The sequence below is a fragment of the Macaca fascicularis genome, chromosome 2 (assembly GCF_037993035.2).
Source record: "Macaca fascicularis isolate 582-1 chromosome 2, T2T-MFA8v1.1".
Lineage (NCBI taxonomy): Eukaryota > Metazoa > Chordata > Mammalia > Primates > Cercopithecidae > Macaca > Macaca fascicularis.
The window spans coordinates 156,516,370-156,535,776 of NC_088376.1; the positions used below are offsets into that span (position 1 = coordinate 156,516,370).

General features: G+C 49.0%; 1 protein-coding gene across 17 annotated transcripts in view; it reads right to left on the reverse strand.

Annotated features, from left to right (window-relative positions):
- CHCHD6 (coiled-coil-helix-coiled-coil-helix domain containing 6) overlaps positions 1–19,407 on the reverse strand; it is a 238,431-nt gene that overhangs the window by 42,759 nt on the left and 176,265 nt on the right. For all 17 annotated transcript variants that reach the window (XM_074033226.1, XM_015446310.3, XM_005547894.4 and 14 more), the window contains one exon: positions 2,738–2,808. In XM_074033226.1, coding sequence (XP_073889327.1) covers positions 2,738–2,808 — 71 coding nt within the window. The remainder of the gene's footprint in view (positions 1–2,737; positions 2,809–19,407) is intronic.

The following is a 19,407-nucleotide window of genomic DNA, read 5'->3' on the forward strand; positions in this document are numbered from 1 at the left end:
GGTGAGGAAACGGGGGCCTGTAGAAGTGAAGTGACTTGCTAAGGGGCGGGGCTGAGGTCTGAGCCCTGGTCAGAGTCCAAAACCCAGGGAGGCTCTGAGACTTCCACCCTGCTGCCATCTTATGTCCAGGTAGGGCCTGCAAGGGACAGCAATGATGCAAAGACAAACAAAGGAGGAGCAACTCCAGCCCTGCCACAGAACTAGCTGTGACCATGGACAAAAGGAGTTATTTGACCTCTCCAGACTCTTCACTTCTATGTGAAACTAACAAGAGTAAATATAGAATGGAGTTGAAATGCCTTGCAGAGTACTTACTGCTTGTAAATAGTGGTAATTATTATCAAGGGATGCTGTAAACAAACACACAAAAAACCCTTATGCTTCACTCAGATTAAAAATACATTCACATCCATCCCACCTTGCCTTCGCGGGATATGAGGATGAGAAAGGCTATGACAATAAAGCCAAATTAACAAAGGGGCTGCCCAATGATGGTGGGCCACTTGGCAGGTGACAAGCATTATGGTTATCAACAGAAAGCTGCCTAGCTTCTCCCCCAGTGCATCTTCTCCTTGGTAGGTGGGTCCTGGCTCCAGGTAAAAAGGGAGGGGCTGTTGGCCCTGAAAGAAGCTGCTTGGGTAAGAGAAGGGGCAGCAGCTGTGGCCTGGCCCACCTCCAGGGATCACATCCATGCTGTAGCTGTCACTCATCAGCCTCTTTGATGTGGCTGCCACCACAGCTCTCCTTCTCAATGTTCTGTGATTCCAGGTATTTCTCAGCCCCAGATGAACAGGACGTACCAGGGGGAACCCTTCAGAAACAGGTCGAGGGCTGGCCATCAGTGGGGGCAGGCTGTCTGTGTGTGGGGTGGCTCACACCCTGCAGGGCAGTGCAGCACCCTCCAACTCCTGGATGCAGGCAGCCTTGGTGCTCACTCACTCAGGCTCTGTGCGGTCCCAGCATCAGCAGGGCTGTGCTTCTATCTCAACACCTGTCCTTGTCTCTATCTGCCTATTGGAAGATTCTCTTCCTCCCAGGCTCCTAGTATTGCTACAGGACTTGAAATTTCAGGATAATTGGTCTTCTTTTTTTTTTTTTTTTTTTGAGATGGTGTCTCGCTCTGTAGACCAGGCTGGAATGTAGTGGCACAATCTCAGCTCATGCAACCTCCACCTCCCAGGTTCAAGTGATTCTTCCACCTCAGCCTCCCAAGTAGCTGGGATTACAGGCATGTGCCACAACATCCGGCTAATTTTTGTACTTTTAGGAGAGATGGGGTTTTACCATGTTGGCCAGGCTGATCTCGAACTCTTGACCTCAGGTGATCTGTCCACCTCGGCCTCCCAAAGTGCTGGGATTACAGGTGTGAGCCACCACATCTAGCAAAATTTCAAGATAATTATTTTCTCTTCCCCAAACTCATTCTTAAATGGCTCTGCCACAATATATAGTATCCCCATGAGCTTTAGGTGTTTAGTGTTCAAGAAGAAAACCCCTACACTAAGCCTGGGCAACATGGTGAAACCCCATCTCTACAAAAAATACAAAAATTAGCTGGGCGTGGCACACACCTGTGGTCTCAGCTACTTGGGAGGCTGAGGTGAGAGGATCACCTGAGCCCAGGAGGTCAAGGCTGCATTGCGCCATGATTGCGCCACTACACTCCAGGGCCCACACAGTGAGACCCTGTCTCAAAAAAAGATCCCCAAACCAGCCTACATTGTTGCCTGTCCTATTCTGTGCCTTTGGATCTATACTGACTATTCGTCTGTCCCCCCTGTCCTTCTAGCTCCTCACAGTTCTCTGCACAGCTGTTTTTACAAGTATCATGCAAACCTGTCTCTGACACTTCTTTCTCATGAGGCCAGACCCACTGCTCACAACTCTGTGCCCTGAGGGCTGCTGGGTGAATTGCCCCAATTCACTCTTGGGAGGGAGCAGCCTTCCCAGGGAGTGGATGGAGTTGGTGGTAGCCCCTTGGCTAATTTATGAAGGTCTCTCAGGTCCATAGAGACCAACTTCACACAGAGAACCCATAAGACCCAATTCCTTCCAGCAAGGATCACTTTCTGACCTTCCAGGGAACTGTACTATTGACTGAGTAGAGCCACATTGGTACTGGGCACACTGTGAGCACCTCCCTGCTCCTGAGTCCTCAATGGATGGTACAGGAGCACCACAGACAGGGGACAGAATGCTGACACTTAGGACTGTGTGATCTGAGCAAGCCAGCAGCTCTCTGGGCCTCAGTTCCTCTGGGCATGAAGCGTGGGCCACCCCGAGCAGGAGTGCGCACAGGGTGCACTGCACGTACCTGGCACAGGAAGCATTGAGAGGGGATACCTTCCCCTGAAAACCCCTCCACAGTCAGAGGGGAGAGAAGCCAGCAGAATTCCTGCCCCAACTCCTTCTGGGGCCTGACAGCCAGTTCCTCAGCTAGCTACACAAGGAAAGAAGCCCCTGCTCACCAGACACTGGGCCCTGAAAATAACTCTGCAAGTCTACCTCAGCCCCAATCCAATTTGCCAAGGAGCTAGATAAGAACTGAGTGCTAATTTGGCCAATTACAGATGACCAATGGCTACCTCAGATCCAGGTGAGAGAGCTGAGGAACAGATGGTTGTGTGTATTATTAGGGAAACTTGAAATTAGGCAGGTGGTGGCAGGTTTCTAGCCACATGTGGGAATTTTTACAAATGTGGGCCAAGTTTACAAAGAATAATAAACATATTCTTACTTTATTGTGCTCTCCATCTTCGAAGCTGCCTCATGGAATTGCTGTGAAGACAGTTTATACATCTCAGCATTCTACAAGGAGAAAAACAGAACTGGTTACCAAAGACTGAAATTTCCCTCTGCTCCCTCATAGGATGCAACCACATTAGAAATTGACAGATGCTAATTTCTTGACCGGCATCAAAGCCGACTGGTGATTAATCCACAGCTTGGGTTCCAGCTCCACCACACATGGCTGCTGCTACAGAATCCTAGAGTAGCAATGGCTGCAAGTGCGTTATGAGATCCTCTAGCTCAGGGGTTAGCAAACCACGATTTATGAGCAAAATCCGGCCTGCCACCTGTTTTTGTGAATAAGGTTTTACGGGCACACAGCCACGCTCATTTGTTCACGTATTGTCTGTGGCTGCTTCTGTGCTACAGCTATGATAGAGACTACATGGCCTACAAAGCTTAAAATACTTACTATCTTTAAAGAAAAAAATTGCTCAGTCTTGATCTGGTCCAAACCCTATTTTACAGGTAGACTTTCCTTCCCAGAGAGGTGAAATGACTTGTCCAAAGTCACAGAGCAATGGGGCAGTGTCAGGACTACAACCGAGGTGTCTGGATTCCCAGTCTGGGACACACTCTGCTGCCTACCCTGACCACCCTACTTATTGGAACAGGAATCATCTGTCTAGATTGTTGAGGGAAGCATCCACAGGCACACACTTAATTTGTCCTGAGATCACCCAGTACGTGTGCACCTACAGACCTAGGTTTGTGGAGGGAAGGCCCAGGCCTGGGGGCAAAACACAGCTGGGTCTAAGTCCTGATGCCACCACCATGTGGCTGTGGGTAGGTTATGGAACTTTGCTGTGCCTCAGAGGCAAGCTGCTCCAGGCCACAAAGGCCCAGGCCCACATCTTCCTTTCTTTGTGAAGCTCCAGCACCTTCGCATGTTCTGAGGGGAGACGGACATTAACACATATGCTAGCAGCCTCCCGCCGTGCTCCAGGTGGGAGTGTGGTGAAGCCCACACATGGACGTGTAGGCAGCAGGGAGAAGGCCAGCCTTGGGCTGACTCATGAGGAAGCAGTTTCAGAAATGAAACAACCTGAGGAGGTGGGGCAGGGCCCGTGGTCAGACCTCCCCAGTGCGGGTGAGGAAGGCTCAGCAGATGTCACATGGAGTTGGCTTGAGGTCAGATCTTTTGCAGACACAACCACATCTACTCCTCAAAGCCTCACATGGGCACTTTGGGAGGCTGAAGTGGGTGGATCACCTGAGGTCAGGAGTTCAAGACCAGCCTGGCCAACATGGCAAAACCTCATCTCTACTAAAAATAAAAAATTAGCTGGGTGTGGTGGCAGGCGCCTGTAATCCCAGCTACTTGGGAGGTTGAGGCATGAGAATCGCTTGAACCTGAGAGGTGGAGGTTACAGTGAGCCGAGACTGCCACTGCACTTCAGCCTGGGCAACAAGAGTGAAACTCCAAAAAAAAAAAAAAAAAAAAAAAAGCTCATACAGGCAGCATGATTATCCCTGTTCTACAGATGAGCAAATGGGAGCTTCAGGCCTCAGGTACCTACTGAAGGCACAGATCAGTCAGTCATTGAAACACGCTTGTGTGGCAGTGAAGGAACTTTAGAGCTGCATTGCCTTGCACATTTACAGGACTTCAGCTAGGCTCTCTCTGCCCACTAGGCACACAGCTAGCCTGGCTGAAGCTGGGCAGACAGGAAATGAGAGGTGCGCAGGGGCAGAGCTACTCAGGGAAAGCACTTCCTGTGCACCATGGACCCCCTCAGCCTTCTACAGGGAAGGTAACTGAGGCAGGGATGGACCCCTACCTCCACTCCAAGCAAACGCCCTTCCGCCACAGCCTGGGTGGGGATCGCTTAGCTCTGTCTGAAGTTCCCCTTCATGAGACCTCATCAGGAGACGGCATGGACCACAGACCCACATTTTGATTTGTGCTTTGGCATATGCTGGTGGTGTTCTTTGGGTAAGTCACTTCTCTTAACAGCAACACAGGGTATTACCCAGCCTGCAGTTAGCGGAGAGACAGTTTGGCACACAGCACCCACCTCAGCCCACCACAGCCACTGAATTTTCCAGAGCTAAAATATGCCTCATCCTAAGCCCCGCCCCCCACAATTCATCCTGGCCTACTTCCTTTCCCACAAAACAACCTCATGGCTCAGGCCTTCTCTTTGAGCCAAACCCCTCTTCCTATGGCTGTGCCCACAGGACTCCTGAGTGTCAGGTCACCGTCCTGCAGGCCCAGGCACCTGTTGCCGACCTTCTCAGAGAGCGAATCCTTGACCCAGATGGGCTCAGCCCGCTGTGGGCTTCAGGAGACACTCAGAGACTATGCTCAAGATGCCATACTGCCAGAAATAGCCTGGCTCTGGTGAATTTGGATAGCGCTTGGGTTTGAATGCAAGCTCAGTTTGAACATGTGGTCAACTTGATTTGTCACAGGAAGTACCCACAGGCCAAGAAGTGGCAGTGATTACCCTGCTGCAGCTTCCTCTATTGTTCCTCAGAATGACTCAGAGAAATTCCCCATCCTGTCCTGTCCTGACCTGCCTACCCTCCTCATCTAATCTGCCTGAGCAGACCTACAGGGACGGATGTCCTCACAACCGCAGCTCCCTTGGCACTCGAAGGTCTCCGATTCACAACTTGGGAGTACCGAGCCGGCTTCCTGTGTTCACAAAGCTGCTCATCCATCAGGCCTTTCCAAGGCTGCTGGACCCAGACTCCCTCTTCTGGGGAGGCAGGGCACTCTGTGGACTCCTCAACCAATCACCAGGTCAGGGCATCTAGAAGGACTGGACACTACCAACGTGCATACTGAGAACACGCCAAGTGCCAGAGGGTTCTGAGACAAGTGTGGCTTGCTCCCTGGCCTCGTGGAGCTCTGAGATGGTGGCATCATAATTACAATGGGGCACTCAGCCAGTCATCCTAGGTGCTGTGGGGCACCTGAAAGGACAGCCTGGCAGAAACCATGGGTCAGACTGACTTCCTGGGAGCCAATACCTAACTGAGGCTTAATCTTTTTTATTTACACTAAAGAATGTTTTTGAAAAGTACTTACATATGGTTTTAAAAAACAAAAGTGGAAAGCATGGAGGGTATGCAGTGAACAGTGAGCCTCTTGGCCAGTCTGGACTCAGCCCTCAGTGTGTGTGAGCACACACGTGCCCCACTTGTTCCTGACGCTCACTGGACTGCAGCAGACACAATGTGCCACACCTCATCTTTCCACTGATCCTCAGAGACCTCACCCACTCTGGCTGACCAGCACTTAGTAGTAGGAATGAATACTTTGTAGTATCATCCCTTGAGTATCAGTCAAGCAGCTACCCATCCTTGTACAGAGGTCATTTCTAGTCTTCTACTATTATAAACAAAGCTAAGAGGAACATCTTGGCATCTAGAACTTGGTGCCTAAGTATATCCGTAGGGAACATTGTAGAAGTCAAATTCTTGGGTCAAAGGGTATATCCATTTTAATGAATTTTAAAGGATGAGCAGAAATGAGCCAAATGAGAGGGAGGTCTCCTGAACACAGGCAGTAGTGCGAGGAGCCTGGGGCTGCCACAGGGCTGTGTATGGGGCAAGAGATGCCACTGCTGCTGCAGAGGCACAGGGCAATGGCCAGAAGGGGACGTGGAGGACACCAGCTGTAGGCTCAAAAGCTTGGACTGCACCTCATGGGCAATGAGGGTGAAGAAGGCTTTCCTTTCTCAGTGATGGAGGGGCAGGGAAGATTTTTTTTTTTTTTTTTTTTTTTTCCTGAGGCAGGGCCTCACTCCTGGCTGGAGTGCCGTGGTTGATCATAGCCCACTATAACCTCGACCTCTGGGCTCAAGCTATCTCCACCTCAGAGCCACCCCAGTAGCTGGGACCACAGGCATGCACCATCCTGCCCAGCTAATTTTTGTACTTTTTATAGAGAGAGGGTTTCGCCATGTTGGCCAGGCTGGTCTCAAACTCCTGGGCTCAAGTGATCTGCCTGCCTTGGCCTCCCAAAGTGTTGGGATTATAGGTGTGACCTACTGTGCCCAGCTGATTTGTGTTTTTAAAAGAACATTCTGGCAGCTGTGTGGACGATGGCGTCCAGTTCTCCCTGGCTAGGCCATCAGTTCTAGAGAGCTCCTGGAACCCTGCAGCACAGTGCCTGGGAAGGCAGCGTGACTGTGCCTGTAAAGGAGCCCTGCTGCCCACTGAGAGACACTGGGAAACTTCTCTGAAGTGCACTCTACCGAATTCTCACACATTAACTAGCACCCAGTGACCAGGGACTTTCCCGTCGGACTCTTTCGTTTCCCAAATTTGCAGTCTTTTCCTCTGCCCTGTAAACAGCTGCCCCTCCTCCTCCTCCAGCTGCCCCACATGCACATCTGAAAGCAGGAGGCCTGGCCTCCATTAATTAAATCTGCCATTAAAAATTAAATAATGTGAGTAAGAAGGTGTGAGTGTTATCTCCATGGGTTTCCAAAGTCACAGTGTTTCTTCAATTACTTCCCGAGCAGTTTTCATATTTCATACTGTCTGATTTCTCCAAGGGCCTGGATCTGTGAGATCAAAAGCAAGGGTGAGGGTGAGGGAAGATGGTGAGGAGTCCAGGGAGGAGAAGATGACAAAATATGTCTGAGCAGAAGAGATCACCCGGCAGCCCCTGCCCCAAAGCCAGAATCCAGGTGCGGGGCAGGAGGAAGAAGGACATGGGGCCCAGAGGTCTGAGGGGAACCCCCATAACTATAGAGCAGCATGGGACCAGTGCATTAAGGTGTGTGTAATCACAGATGTGAAGACAACAGAGTCTAATCTGTGGAGGCTGGGGAGAGCAACTTTTGGACTGGAGCCCCGAAAGACACCCCCCACCCACCTCCCGAGTTAAGAGCAGTCATTCACAGTCTACGGTGTGCACAGGCTATGTTGGGCGCCATAGGAGAGAAGGAGCCTAAAAGGGTCATAACACTTGAGGATTTACGTCTAATAGCAAAGAAAGAACCAAGGTCTCAGGAGCAGTCCAAGAACAGAGCGGCAGCACAGGGCAGCAGCAACGTGTGCATGCCATGGTCAGACCGCCTGTGCAGGGTCAGGACCCACCTCTTCCGGGTGTGTAACCACAGGCAAGGGTCAAGACCTCTGGGTCTGTTTCTTCAGCTTCTTATCTGTAAAATGACAACAATGACAGAACTTCCTTTCTGCAGTTTTGTGGGAATCGAATGAAAATGCGTATAAAATGCTTAGAACAGTGCCTGGCACAAAGTAAATATTCAATACATGTTTTAATAACTAAACCTCTCCTACTCAAATGCACAAAAACCAACCAAGTATAATATATATTTGCAAGAGAGATCTGAGAGTATCAGAAGAGTGAAGTCTCCTTGGGGATGTAAACTCCACACAGTAGGGACTTTAGCTTGTTTTGTTCACTAACCTATCCCCAGAGCCTATAACAGTGCCTGGCAGACAGCAGGCCCCCCAATATAAAGTTGAGTAAATGGACATAGGGGTCAGAACCACTACAGAAAATCCGAGAAGATGATCGCACTTGAGAATATCCGAAAAGATGATCAGGACCTAGTCATTTATAGCGCCAATCAAGAAAGTTTGCTGATTCCCACTATTCCCACTATTCCCACTCTGTGCCAGGAGGCCCTGCTCTAGGGGAGCTGACAGGCTGGAGTGGAAGCCAGCTGAGGGTAGCACAGAATCCGACCAAAGCACAGAGGAGGCTGAGGGTGGGGCCAAGATGGGTGGGAGGCAGTGAGAATCAGGAACCTGGAACCTTTCCCACAAAGTGAGAACATTTCTCCAAATGCTTTGGGAGAATGCAGGAGCCAACAGTCATGGACTGTGCTCTGCTCCCGCTAGCAATGTATTCAAAACTTCAATCAAACAGTGATATGTCCACTCACAAGGTTCGACAGCCCTCCTCAGGCCAGGCACTGAAGCAGAGACTTTCCAACAGGTCAATTCCTGGCAAGCTAAAAGCAGTATTTCACGGTAAGAAATACCACCCCTTTGACAGATGAAGAAACTGAGGTTCAGCAAGGCAAAGGGTCCTACTCTGGGTGTCAAAACTTCAAGCAAAACAACAGGATCCGAGGACGGGCCTGGTGGCTTTCCACACAGTGTCAAGCCTTCTATTCTACCGAGTTGTCCCTTGGGAAGAAAAATAACAAACCAAAGGCCATACAGATACCAGCACATGGTTCCATGTAGAAAAATGTGCAGCCTAGGATCCTGCTGCCCAAAGCAGGGGAGAGATTCCCAGCAAAATTAGTGCAGGTGGGAAAAGGGCCAAGCGTTGACAATGCAAGTAAATCCCAGAAATCTGAGAGGAACAGATTGAAGACAGGAGAGCCCTATGCCAAGATGCTGTCAACATGGCCAAACGCTGGTCATCTGGTGAGATTTGGAACTTAACAGCCTAATTATCCAAAGCTTCTCAAAATTCACAGGAACGCTACATTTTAAGGGAAGTGAAGAAAATAAACACATTCAGGATTCGGAGAAAGAGTTTCTGATGTGAAAATAGTAAAAACCACAAATAAGTGAGAAATGAACACAAGTCTTTTTAAAAAGGTCCAAATAATCAATATAAAAAATTAAAAGCTCAGGACATGCAGTCAGCTACCCATCCAATGAATGAATGAATGAGAATTTTAATTTTGTTAAGTGGCTGCACATCTGGTACTTGGCAAACTTACGAGGCTAGTCGGCTATGCCCTACTGTGCTGTCATCTGGAGAGGGAGACCCCTCTTTCCTGACTTGCTCTTCACTTACCCAAAACAATTGTGCACAGACCCTGAAGAGATTCAGAGATCTGCCTTGACTAGAGTCAATGCAAAGTCAAGTGAACCTTCCATGCAACTTGTAATTCCTGAGACCCTAGGCTGGCGTCTTTGCCCATTCCCCTTCTTAGCTATCTCAACTCTACCAGTTACCTCTGAATTCCCATCGTCAGATGACTTCATTTCCACCCAAGAGACAATAGCAGCTGCCGCTGGGCATACATACCCCCAGCACTTTCCACCAGGGCCAGGCATGCCTCTGCCCACACCCATGGCCCCTGCACCCTCAGAAGAGATGCCCACCAGCCATCTGGGTTCTTTGTTCCAGCATCTACTGTGACATGGATGATGACTCCCCCTTCCCTGAATGTGCCTCTTCATTGGTCCAGGGAGAAAAATGTCTACCTAGCTTTCAGGAGTGCTGAGGATCCAGTGAATAATGAATGCAAACAGACTGAGCACAGCAGGAACCAAGAGAGGTGAAGTCCTTGACTTCACAGAGCCAACACTTTGGATATGGAGGGGAAAAAAAACAAAACCACAGCAGGCTAAATAAAGTGAAAAGGAGCAACAAGGTAGGGGTATTGTTTTAAATGATTGGCTAGGGAAGGCTTCTCCCTCCTGCACCCCCGGCTGACACTGGGCAGAAGTCTGAATAATGTGAACAAGAGAAGTAAGTCAAGACTGGGAAAAGTCTGGGATGAGAACAGGCCCAGTGTAAAGCAGCAAGATGAGCGCAGTCAGAAGGTGTTGGAGGGCGTGAGGCACAGATGCAGGGAGGGCCAGTAGGGTTGGGCCTCAAGCCACAGAGCCCGTTCCAGAGTTGGTAGGGAGCCACTGGGCTTAATCAGGGAAAAGACCCCATCTGATGTCCATTCTGGAAGGACTGCTGGCTGCCATGTAATGGTGTTGACTGGGAAGAAAGAGTGGAAGCGGCCGTCAGCCTGGAAGCCCGGAGGCGGCTGCAGTGGCCCAGAGAGATGGGTGGGTCATTAGCTGAGGGAGTGTGGAACACCATCTCCACTAGTGGCAGTTCAGAATGAGACAACACCACAGGCTTGGACCTGCTAAGTTTTAAACATAGAGGAGACAATGGGTGGGGAAGTCAAGATAGCAGCTGGAGTGGGAGTGAGGTGCTGAGGACGGGCTGGAGTCTAAGACGCAGATCTGATGGCGTCTGTGCAGCGTCTACTCAGGAAGGCTTGGCCCTCGTCAGAACTGTGCTCCATCAATGATCTGATCCCACTCGTATTTCCTCTTTCCCTCTGCCAGTCAGTCTCCTTCCAGAACTCTCCTGTTACATGCCCTCGTCTCTTGGTTCTCGCATCATGTCCCTGATTCCTGCAGTTCTTAAAGTACTGAATACCACTAGCTATCCAGCTCCTGGAGGGCTACCTGTCATTCACCACTGCTTCCTATCCCATGGGTCCCTATCTCAGGCTGCAACCAAATTCAGAGAACCCTGTCTCCTTGCTTGTTACCTGACTCCTTCCTTTTCTGTTCCCTGTCACTGCTTCCATTCAGTCTTTATCATCTTATGAGTGGACAAACACAAGGATGCATCTCACATAACCCCCATCCTGGCCACCCTGCTGCTCCATCCCCTGACTGCGGCTACAGGGACAACCCTCCTCTACAGCTCTCAGCTGAGAACTTGCATGGTTCCCCTTGCCTGCAGCATGACATCCAAGACGCCCCCTGTGAGGTCGGGCCCTCTCGGGTAAATAATCTTGGCACTGTCCCCATAGGCGCTGCACTTCTCCTGCAATGCCTTGCTGTTTCCAAGCCTCCATGATGTTCTAGATGTTCTTTCCTCTGCTAATTCTTCCCTGTCTACCCGAGAAACTCCTGTTCATGCTTTGAGACCCAACAACCAGGTCATCTCTGCTGAACAATGTCATTCTTCTCCCAGGCAAAACTAATCATTTCCTTCCCAGTGTGCTGTACCAAGACACTTTTCAGCGGCATTTCCCACTGCAATCATCTGCTGACATGCCTGTCTCCCTGGCTTAGACTGGGACCCGAATGGGCTCAGAGTCAGTTTTTTACCTTGATGGCTTAATGCTTGGCCAACCATGGGTCTGACAGATGCCTGCTTGAAATATGAATGAAGGCGCTGTTTCTTGGCTCATTCTGGATGTGACACATTCCAGACTGCTCTGCCCTCATCACCTCTAGCTTAAGGTAGTCAAGTCTACTGCTCCCGCCCCCGGCCTAGCCTCCTGGAGGCAGCAGGGGCAGTCCTAAAAGCCATGCCTCAATACCTCACATCCTAGCTCAAGCCCCTTCCCTCCTCCACCAGGGCACCCTACCCTTCCCCTTCTAGGCACCTCGTTCTGGGACATCTATTCCATGTCCTATTTCTTAACACAGCTGGCTGGCTGCCATCTAAACCTTGCTACAGTGTGAACTGCTAATTAGAGTGTTAGTGAGAGTGGCTTTAGGTGAGACCCTCCCAGAAATACTGGCATTCGTGAGAAGGAAGAGAAAAGATCCCTCTATGTCACTCTCTCTCTCTGTTGGTGCCATGATGCGGAGTCCAAGGCTTACAGCCGAGTGTTCTACACCATGCCTCTTCTGGGTCTGTGGCTGAATCTATCATTTCAGTCATTACTGGGGTGTGCATATGCTGCTGCTGTATGTAGTTGTGTGTATATATGTATGTATACACACACACACACACACACACACACACACACACACAGACTTTGCAAAGAGTAGAGCAACAGATAAGCATAAAGCTGTGTTAATTAGCAATAGCCGCACAGGCTTTTTAACAAGGTGATTCACACTGAATACTAAACAGCAGCCATCAGCCTTTGGGGGAGTGCTGAGTGTCATCCCAGAGACATTTTTCACTGCAAGTGGCCAAGACAAGTGTTTGAGTGGGAATGACCCACCTCTTTGGTGGACTTTGGCAGTGGAGCCCCAGAGGAGACACAGACAAGGGACTTTAGCCTGTAGTTTCCTGGAAAGGGCACACACAGGAATTTTTGAAGACTACAGGGCTAACCAAATCTATCCAGTGATTTGTAAGAGGAGGGACTAACCAGGGGTGAGAGGCAGCTCTGTGACACTGTCCCCGTAGGAGACAGTATGAGGGAAGGGTTTGTGTTTTGGTATAAAAGATAACAGAAAAAGTGTTCAGAGGAATGGGATTATTCAAGAAAAACTTCATGGAAGAAATGCCTGATCAACAGTTAAAGGCACAAGATCAAAGTCCCATTTAAAGTGATGTATAAAAACAAATTTTTAAAATTATGCTATGGTATGTGAAAGGTAAATCTCATCCTACCTAGACCCAGGGCCTGCAGATGAGGATGGGATCCCCTGGAGCCAACCTGAGGCCAGGGAGAGGGTGTTAAAGTAGAAAGGAAGGTAGAGAGCTTCAAATGGCTGCAAAGTACAGAACAGCATTTAACCTGGGACAGAAGCCATGTGAGGGCAGACAAGGAGGGAATGCCACAGTGTGCTTGGAGTAAACAGGATCGACAAGGAAATCTACTACCGTAATCACTCCACTGGCAGGGTGTGGGAGGAGGCAGGGCCGTCCAGCTGGGTGGCACCACTATCTGCACAAAGGCTAGGCAGCCAGCCATGCCTTGGTGCTGCTGGGTGGTTGGTTTTTACATTTGCAAAAACATACTCGAGTAAATGAATATCTAAAGAGTTTGAAAACAAAATGCATAGCACAACAGACATTTTTTAAAAAATCAAGGGACACGAATTTTAATTCTGATTCTGCTACTTACTAGTGATCTGACCCCTGAATAAGATTGTACAGAGTCTTGACGGTTGTGGATTGCTACGATTCTCTGCAACAGAGTAGAAGAGTAAAAAAAATCCAAGGACAACCCAAAATCTGGGAAATCCAAGGTTGGGAGGGAATTCCAGGGTTAAGGGACGTTATGCCCTGAGGATCCAGTGCGGCTGCTCAGACTGAAGGCGGGGGTGGTTCTCTGCATCAGATCTACAGACACTGTGCATTTGAGCCAAGCAGGCACTAACAGATGCTTCTGCTCTTTGTGCTGATCCTAGAGTTCCGCTTTCAGGTGGAGTGTGGAGGGAAGGCTGGACAAGGCACTGCAATCAGCGTTTCTCAGTGTTGGAGATGCTCAGCCCTCCTGACAGCGGCCAGCCACACTCCTGAGAGCAGGCCCCAGTTCCCCTCAGAATACCCCGAGGAGATGGCCGTGCCCCCAGGCAGGCAGCTACAAGCATGCCTCCTGACCTTCCTTTGCAGGGAACTCACCACGGACTCCTGACTTAATCTCTGCCTGCTCAGTCGTCGGCAGTATGGCAGTATACAGCCTTGCTACTCAAAAGATGTCTTCCGTGCCAGCAGCACCAACATGGCCAGGAAGCCTGTTGGAAATGCAGAATCTCTCAGACCCTTCTCCACACCTGCTCTTTACAAGCCTGCAGGTGGTTCACGTGTGTGAGCTCTGAGGAGCACTGGGTGTGCAGAAGGGAGGCCTCTAGGGGTCTTGGTTCCAAACACTACATTGATTTTTTTTTTTTTTTTTTTTTTTTAAAGACACAGTCTTGCTCTGTCGCCCACGCTGGAGTGCAGTGGCATGATCTCAGCTCACTGCAACCTCTGCCTCCTGGGTTCACGCCATTCTCCTGCCTCAGCCTCCTGAGTAGCTGGGACTACAGGCACCTGCCACCACGCCCAGCTAATTTTTTTTGTATTTTTAGTAGAGACGGGGTTTCACCGTGTTAGCCAGGATGGTCTCGATCTCCTGACCTCGTGATCCACCCACCTCAGCCTCCCAAAGTGCTGGGATTACAGGCTTGAGCCACCACACCCAGCCTACGTTGATTTTTTAAAAATATGAATGCCCTTGGTTGGGTCTTGCTCTCCTCTTCCTAATAGTCCTTCTATCCTTCATGTACCTGCAGTTCCCACTGGGCTCTGGAAGGCAGCCATGTTGTGGCCCTTGACTCTAGGCCAGTGGTCCCCAACCCTGGCTGTGCACTGGCAAATACCTGAGCCACTGTTACACATTCTGCCTGAGCCCACCCCATACCACAGAGACCCTGATTACTGGTCTAGGGTGGGCCTTAGGCATCAGTATCTTACAGAAGCTCTCCCAAGATATTCTAATGTGCAGCTCATGTTGAGAATCATCATTGTAAGGTCAGGGAATCTGGAATTTAAACTGGAGACCTGAGTTTAAATCCTGGGTTCTCCACTCACTAGTTTTATGCCTTAGGACGAATTACTTAACCTGCATGTTCCTGTTTCCTCATCTAACAAATGAGGGCAGTAGGAGTAGCTATCTAGTAGATCTGGTCCCTCCCTCAGAGGAATACTAAAGGATTAGACAATGCAGGGGGAAAGCTGAGTACAATGCCGGGCAGTGCAACAAGCACTCAATGAGTGACAGTGGCTACTGGCACCACTTTCACACGTGTGGTCACACAGGAGAACCGTGACCCTCTAGTTATCATGACGCTGTTGAGTCTTCTCTTACTAGCACCACCCTTCCTCACATGGCATAATTTCAAATGTTCCCCAAATCCTGCTTGCACTCTTTGAAAAGAGCCTCAACTGATCTATGTTCCAGAATGAAATATAAATCTAAGATGTAGTCTGAGTAGGACTTTCTCATACGTATTATACTTTCAGAGACACAGTCTTAGATTGCATTTGGACGGTTCCATTTGAGTCAATTCCTGTTGGTGGCCTCTTTAGCATCCATTCCTTTTCTCCCTTTCTGATAGCTCCCACTTCCCATGGGGAATCCATGTACTTCTAGGGAAGTGGACTACAGCCCCAGATCCACAGGTGGCAGGATGCGACTGAGGTCAGGCCAACTACTGCATTCCAGTGCCCTGGCCACAGGACTGATGAGTAACTAAGGTGGTCCAGTCAGGATGAGTGAAACTTAGGACGACTGCCAGGAATTCTGAGACACAGACAGCGTCTCCTGTCAGAGGAGGGCAAAACTAAGAGTCAGAGAAATGAGCAGTTTATGGGTGAAGCTGACCATGTAGGCTACACCACCCTGGGTCTCCTGTTACACGTTTCTTAGCCAGTAAGTTAGTCAGAGTTAGCCTTTTCCTTCTTGAAGCTGATGGTATGCATCACCACTTGCCCCTGTGAAGCTGTTTCAGCACCTGCTCTGTGCCAAGTGCTGTGCTGGTGATACAGTTCAGATCTCTGTCGCTGCCAAATATCATGTCAACATCTCCCCAGTGTTGGAGGTGGGGCCTGGGGGCTGTTTGCATCATGAAGGTAGATCCCCCATGAATGGCTTAGTGCCATCCCCTTGGTGATGAGTGAGGTCAGGCAAGATCCAGTTTTTTAAAAGTGTGTCGCACCTGGCCAGGCGTCATGGCTCACACCTGTAATCCCAGCACTCTGGGAGGCTGAGATGGGCGGATCACCTGAGTTCGGGTGTTCAAGACTAGCCTGACCAACATGGAGAAACCCTGTCTCTGCTAAAAATACAAAATTAGCCAGGCGTGGTGGCACATGCCTGTAATCCCAGCTATTCAGGAGGCTGAGGCAGGAGAATCACTTGAACCCGGGAGGCAGAGTTTGCAGTGAGCTGAGATCGCACCATTGCACTTCAGCCTGGGCAACAAGAGCGAAACTCTGTCTAAAAAAAAAAAAAAAAAAAAGTGTGTCACATCTCCCTTCCTTCTCTCTTGCTCCTGCTCCAGCCATGTGAGACACCTACTCCCCATTCGCCTTCTGCCATGACTGGAAGTTTCCTGAGGTATTCCCAGAAACAGATGCTAGCACTGTGCTTCCTGTACAGCCGGCAGAACCGTGAGCCAATTAAACCTCTTTTCTTTATTAATTACCCAGCCTCAGGTATTTCTTTACAGCAATGCAAGAATGGCCTAACGCAGAAAGCTGAGTGACTTACAAACAGTATCTCCTTTGATTCTCACAACACTGGAAAGGTAGGTGTCACTCCATTTGACAGGCGATACATGCCAGGCTCAGAAAAGTCAACTGATCTTCCCAGGACATAGAGGTAGGCAGTAAAAAGGCTAGAGTTAAGATCTGGTCTCCAACTCCATATCACACTGAGCTTAATGTCAAGGAAAACTCCCAAGGTCTTTTCCGTTCACGTTGCTACACACTACATGTACAGTGAGTTTTCTGGGACATAGCAAAAAAGCCCAATACTTTTTCCTGTCAAATTTCAACACAAAAAAATTTAAAAACATACAATTTAACAAATAGGATCTGGTGAGATTGTGGGAGACTGACTTATCACTGTGACAATCAGGACACTGCTGGTTTTAAGTAACAGACAACTAGAATCAAAGTGGCCTGATCAGCTCAAGGGAATTATTGGCTCTCACAACTTTAACATCCAGTGGTGCTGTACAAATCAAGTGGCTAGATGAGATCACCACAAATTTGGTGATTTCCATCTCCTGGCTCTGCCTTCTTCAGGTCAGGTTCATGCTAAGCGTGGTTTTCCTCTCGGTTGCACTGCTGAGGGCTGCAGCAGGAGGACAAAGTGTCCCTTTCCAATGCGCTATGGAAGGGTACTCTCAAGACCAGGAAAGGTGAATGGATGAAATAAAAAAAGAGCTGTGCTCTCTGAAGCCCAAGGGATTATTTCTCCCAGGTCCCCAAACTTCTCTTCTGTCTTCTGGGTGGGCTGTGTCATCTAAAGCAACCACGATAGACAGGAGGATGGTGTATGTACATCAACATCAGTGACTTGGAGAACACATTAGAATTAGCACTGGGTTCATCTCACTCAGAAACGCATGGGCTATATCAATAGAATAGGAAGGTTTCCAAACGAAAATTCAGATACTGACACCGAAGAAAGGAAAATGGATTCCAGGCAGCCCAATACTGCAAATGTCTTTGACGGTCATTCAACACATTTACTACCCATCCAAGCTTTGGAAAATTTTGCAGATTTGATGAGTAGGTTTCTTCATCTTTATCTAAATCGTAATCAAAACAATGACCAGGATAGGAATAAGGAAAACTCTGTGGGTTAATGTTGATGTGTTTCTTAGCATTTTTCCAATATGGTAATTAAACCTATCACACAACCTGGGCATCTCAACATTTAGCCACCTGGCCCAGAACGATGTCATCAGATCCCACCAAACACTGCACAGAAAGGCAGTTACAGTAAACTTGAGCTACATAGTCTACTCTTTTAGACATCACTGAAGAAAACAATGTTAGCCTGAGACCCTCAGAGTCAGTGGTGGCACCCAGAGCCTCACCTCTGTGTCTAACTGCCTGTGGGAACCAAATGCCCCACAGGCCCTCAACACATGTACATTTGATGTACTTACTACTGCCCATCTTACCAATTTCCTCCTTTTAATATTTACTGAGGTGAAGTTCACATAACAAATTTAACCATTTTAAAGTGAATATTTCAGTGGCATTTAATAAATTCACAGCCAGGCATGGTGGGTCACGTGCATAATCTCAGCACTTTGGGAGGCTGAGGAGGGCAGATCATCTGAGGTCAGGAGTTTGAGACCAGCCTGGTCAACATGGCGAAACCCTATCTCTACTAAAAATACAAAAATTAGCTGGGCGTGGTGACCGGTGCCTATAATCCCAGCTACTTGGGAGGCTGAGACTGGAGAATCACTTGAACCTGGGAGGCAGGCGTTGCAGTGAGCTGAGATTGCACCACTGCACTCCAGCCTCAGCAATAAGAGCAAAAATCCATCTCAAAAAAATTAAAAAGTAAATAAATTAATTAATTCACCACCAATGCCTCTATCCACTTCCAAAATATCATTCCATATAAAACCCCTTATCTCCCTGTTTTCCTTTCCAGTCCCCACATCTCCTCTGTGCCCCAGCTGGCCAGATGCATGTCCAGTGCCGTGCCCGGCACAACTCAGGTGCTCAGTAAATAAGTAACTGTGTCTATTCCTGGTGACTTCCCAGCTGGGAAATAAAGGGAAGCCCAGAGGGGCAAGCAAATAGCAAAACAAAACAAACTTTCCCAAGTTTTAATGTTCAGCTTTACTGGGGAAGAGCATGGGGACCTCATTCCCAGCCTGACTTTGGAAGGACAGTCCAGGGGGTGTGAGCTGGGCTGGCGGCAGGGTGCTGATCTTGCACTGGGTCCTGCGGACCTGAAGGGCCCCACCCACAGCTGCCCGAGCCTGTAAAAACTGTAACAGCGAAGGAGGCCACTGCCAATCAGCAGAGCACAGTATTCGCAAGACAGGTTTTGCGGGGCCTCTCCATGCACCAGGGTGGTCCTCATGGCGACCCTGTGGGAGTTTCCATGTTCCCCACTTCACAGGCAGAGACCGAGAATGAAAGACTCATCTAGGGCCACAATCCCACTTGGTAGAAAACCCAGGACTGTCCACATGCAGAGGGCTCCTATGCTGGGGTGTACATGCCCATAAGGTACCAGGCAGCTGGAGGGAAGGGACAGGGAAGGGAAGAGCATTCCAGGCAGAGCAAATGGGGAGCCAAAGGGCCTAGGGGGACAAACTGAAAAACGGTCAGAATGGCTAGAGGCTCAAAGTGCCACTGCAAGTGATCTCATTAAATCCTATCAGCCAGAGAAGGCTGGGAACATCGTCTCCTTTTTATAGCTGAGAAAACAGGTTCAGAGAGATGAAGAATGTTGTTCAAGGTCACAGAGCCAGTGAGTAGTGGAGGAAAAACTTAAACCCAGGTCTGTCTGACTCCCAAAACCACGAACTGCCTACACTTTCTGCATCAGACAATAGGGAATAAAAAAAAGTCTTTCAGTAAAAAGCTAGTAAGAAACAGGCACAGGATAAAATCAGATGAAAAAGCAGGTTTGCTCTGTTAATAATGTCCTAGTTAAAAGAGTAACACCCTGTCTCTAGCACATTAACCCACAGCATCACCACTATATT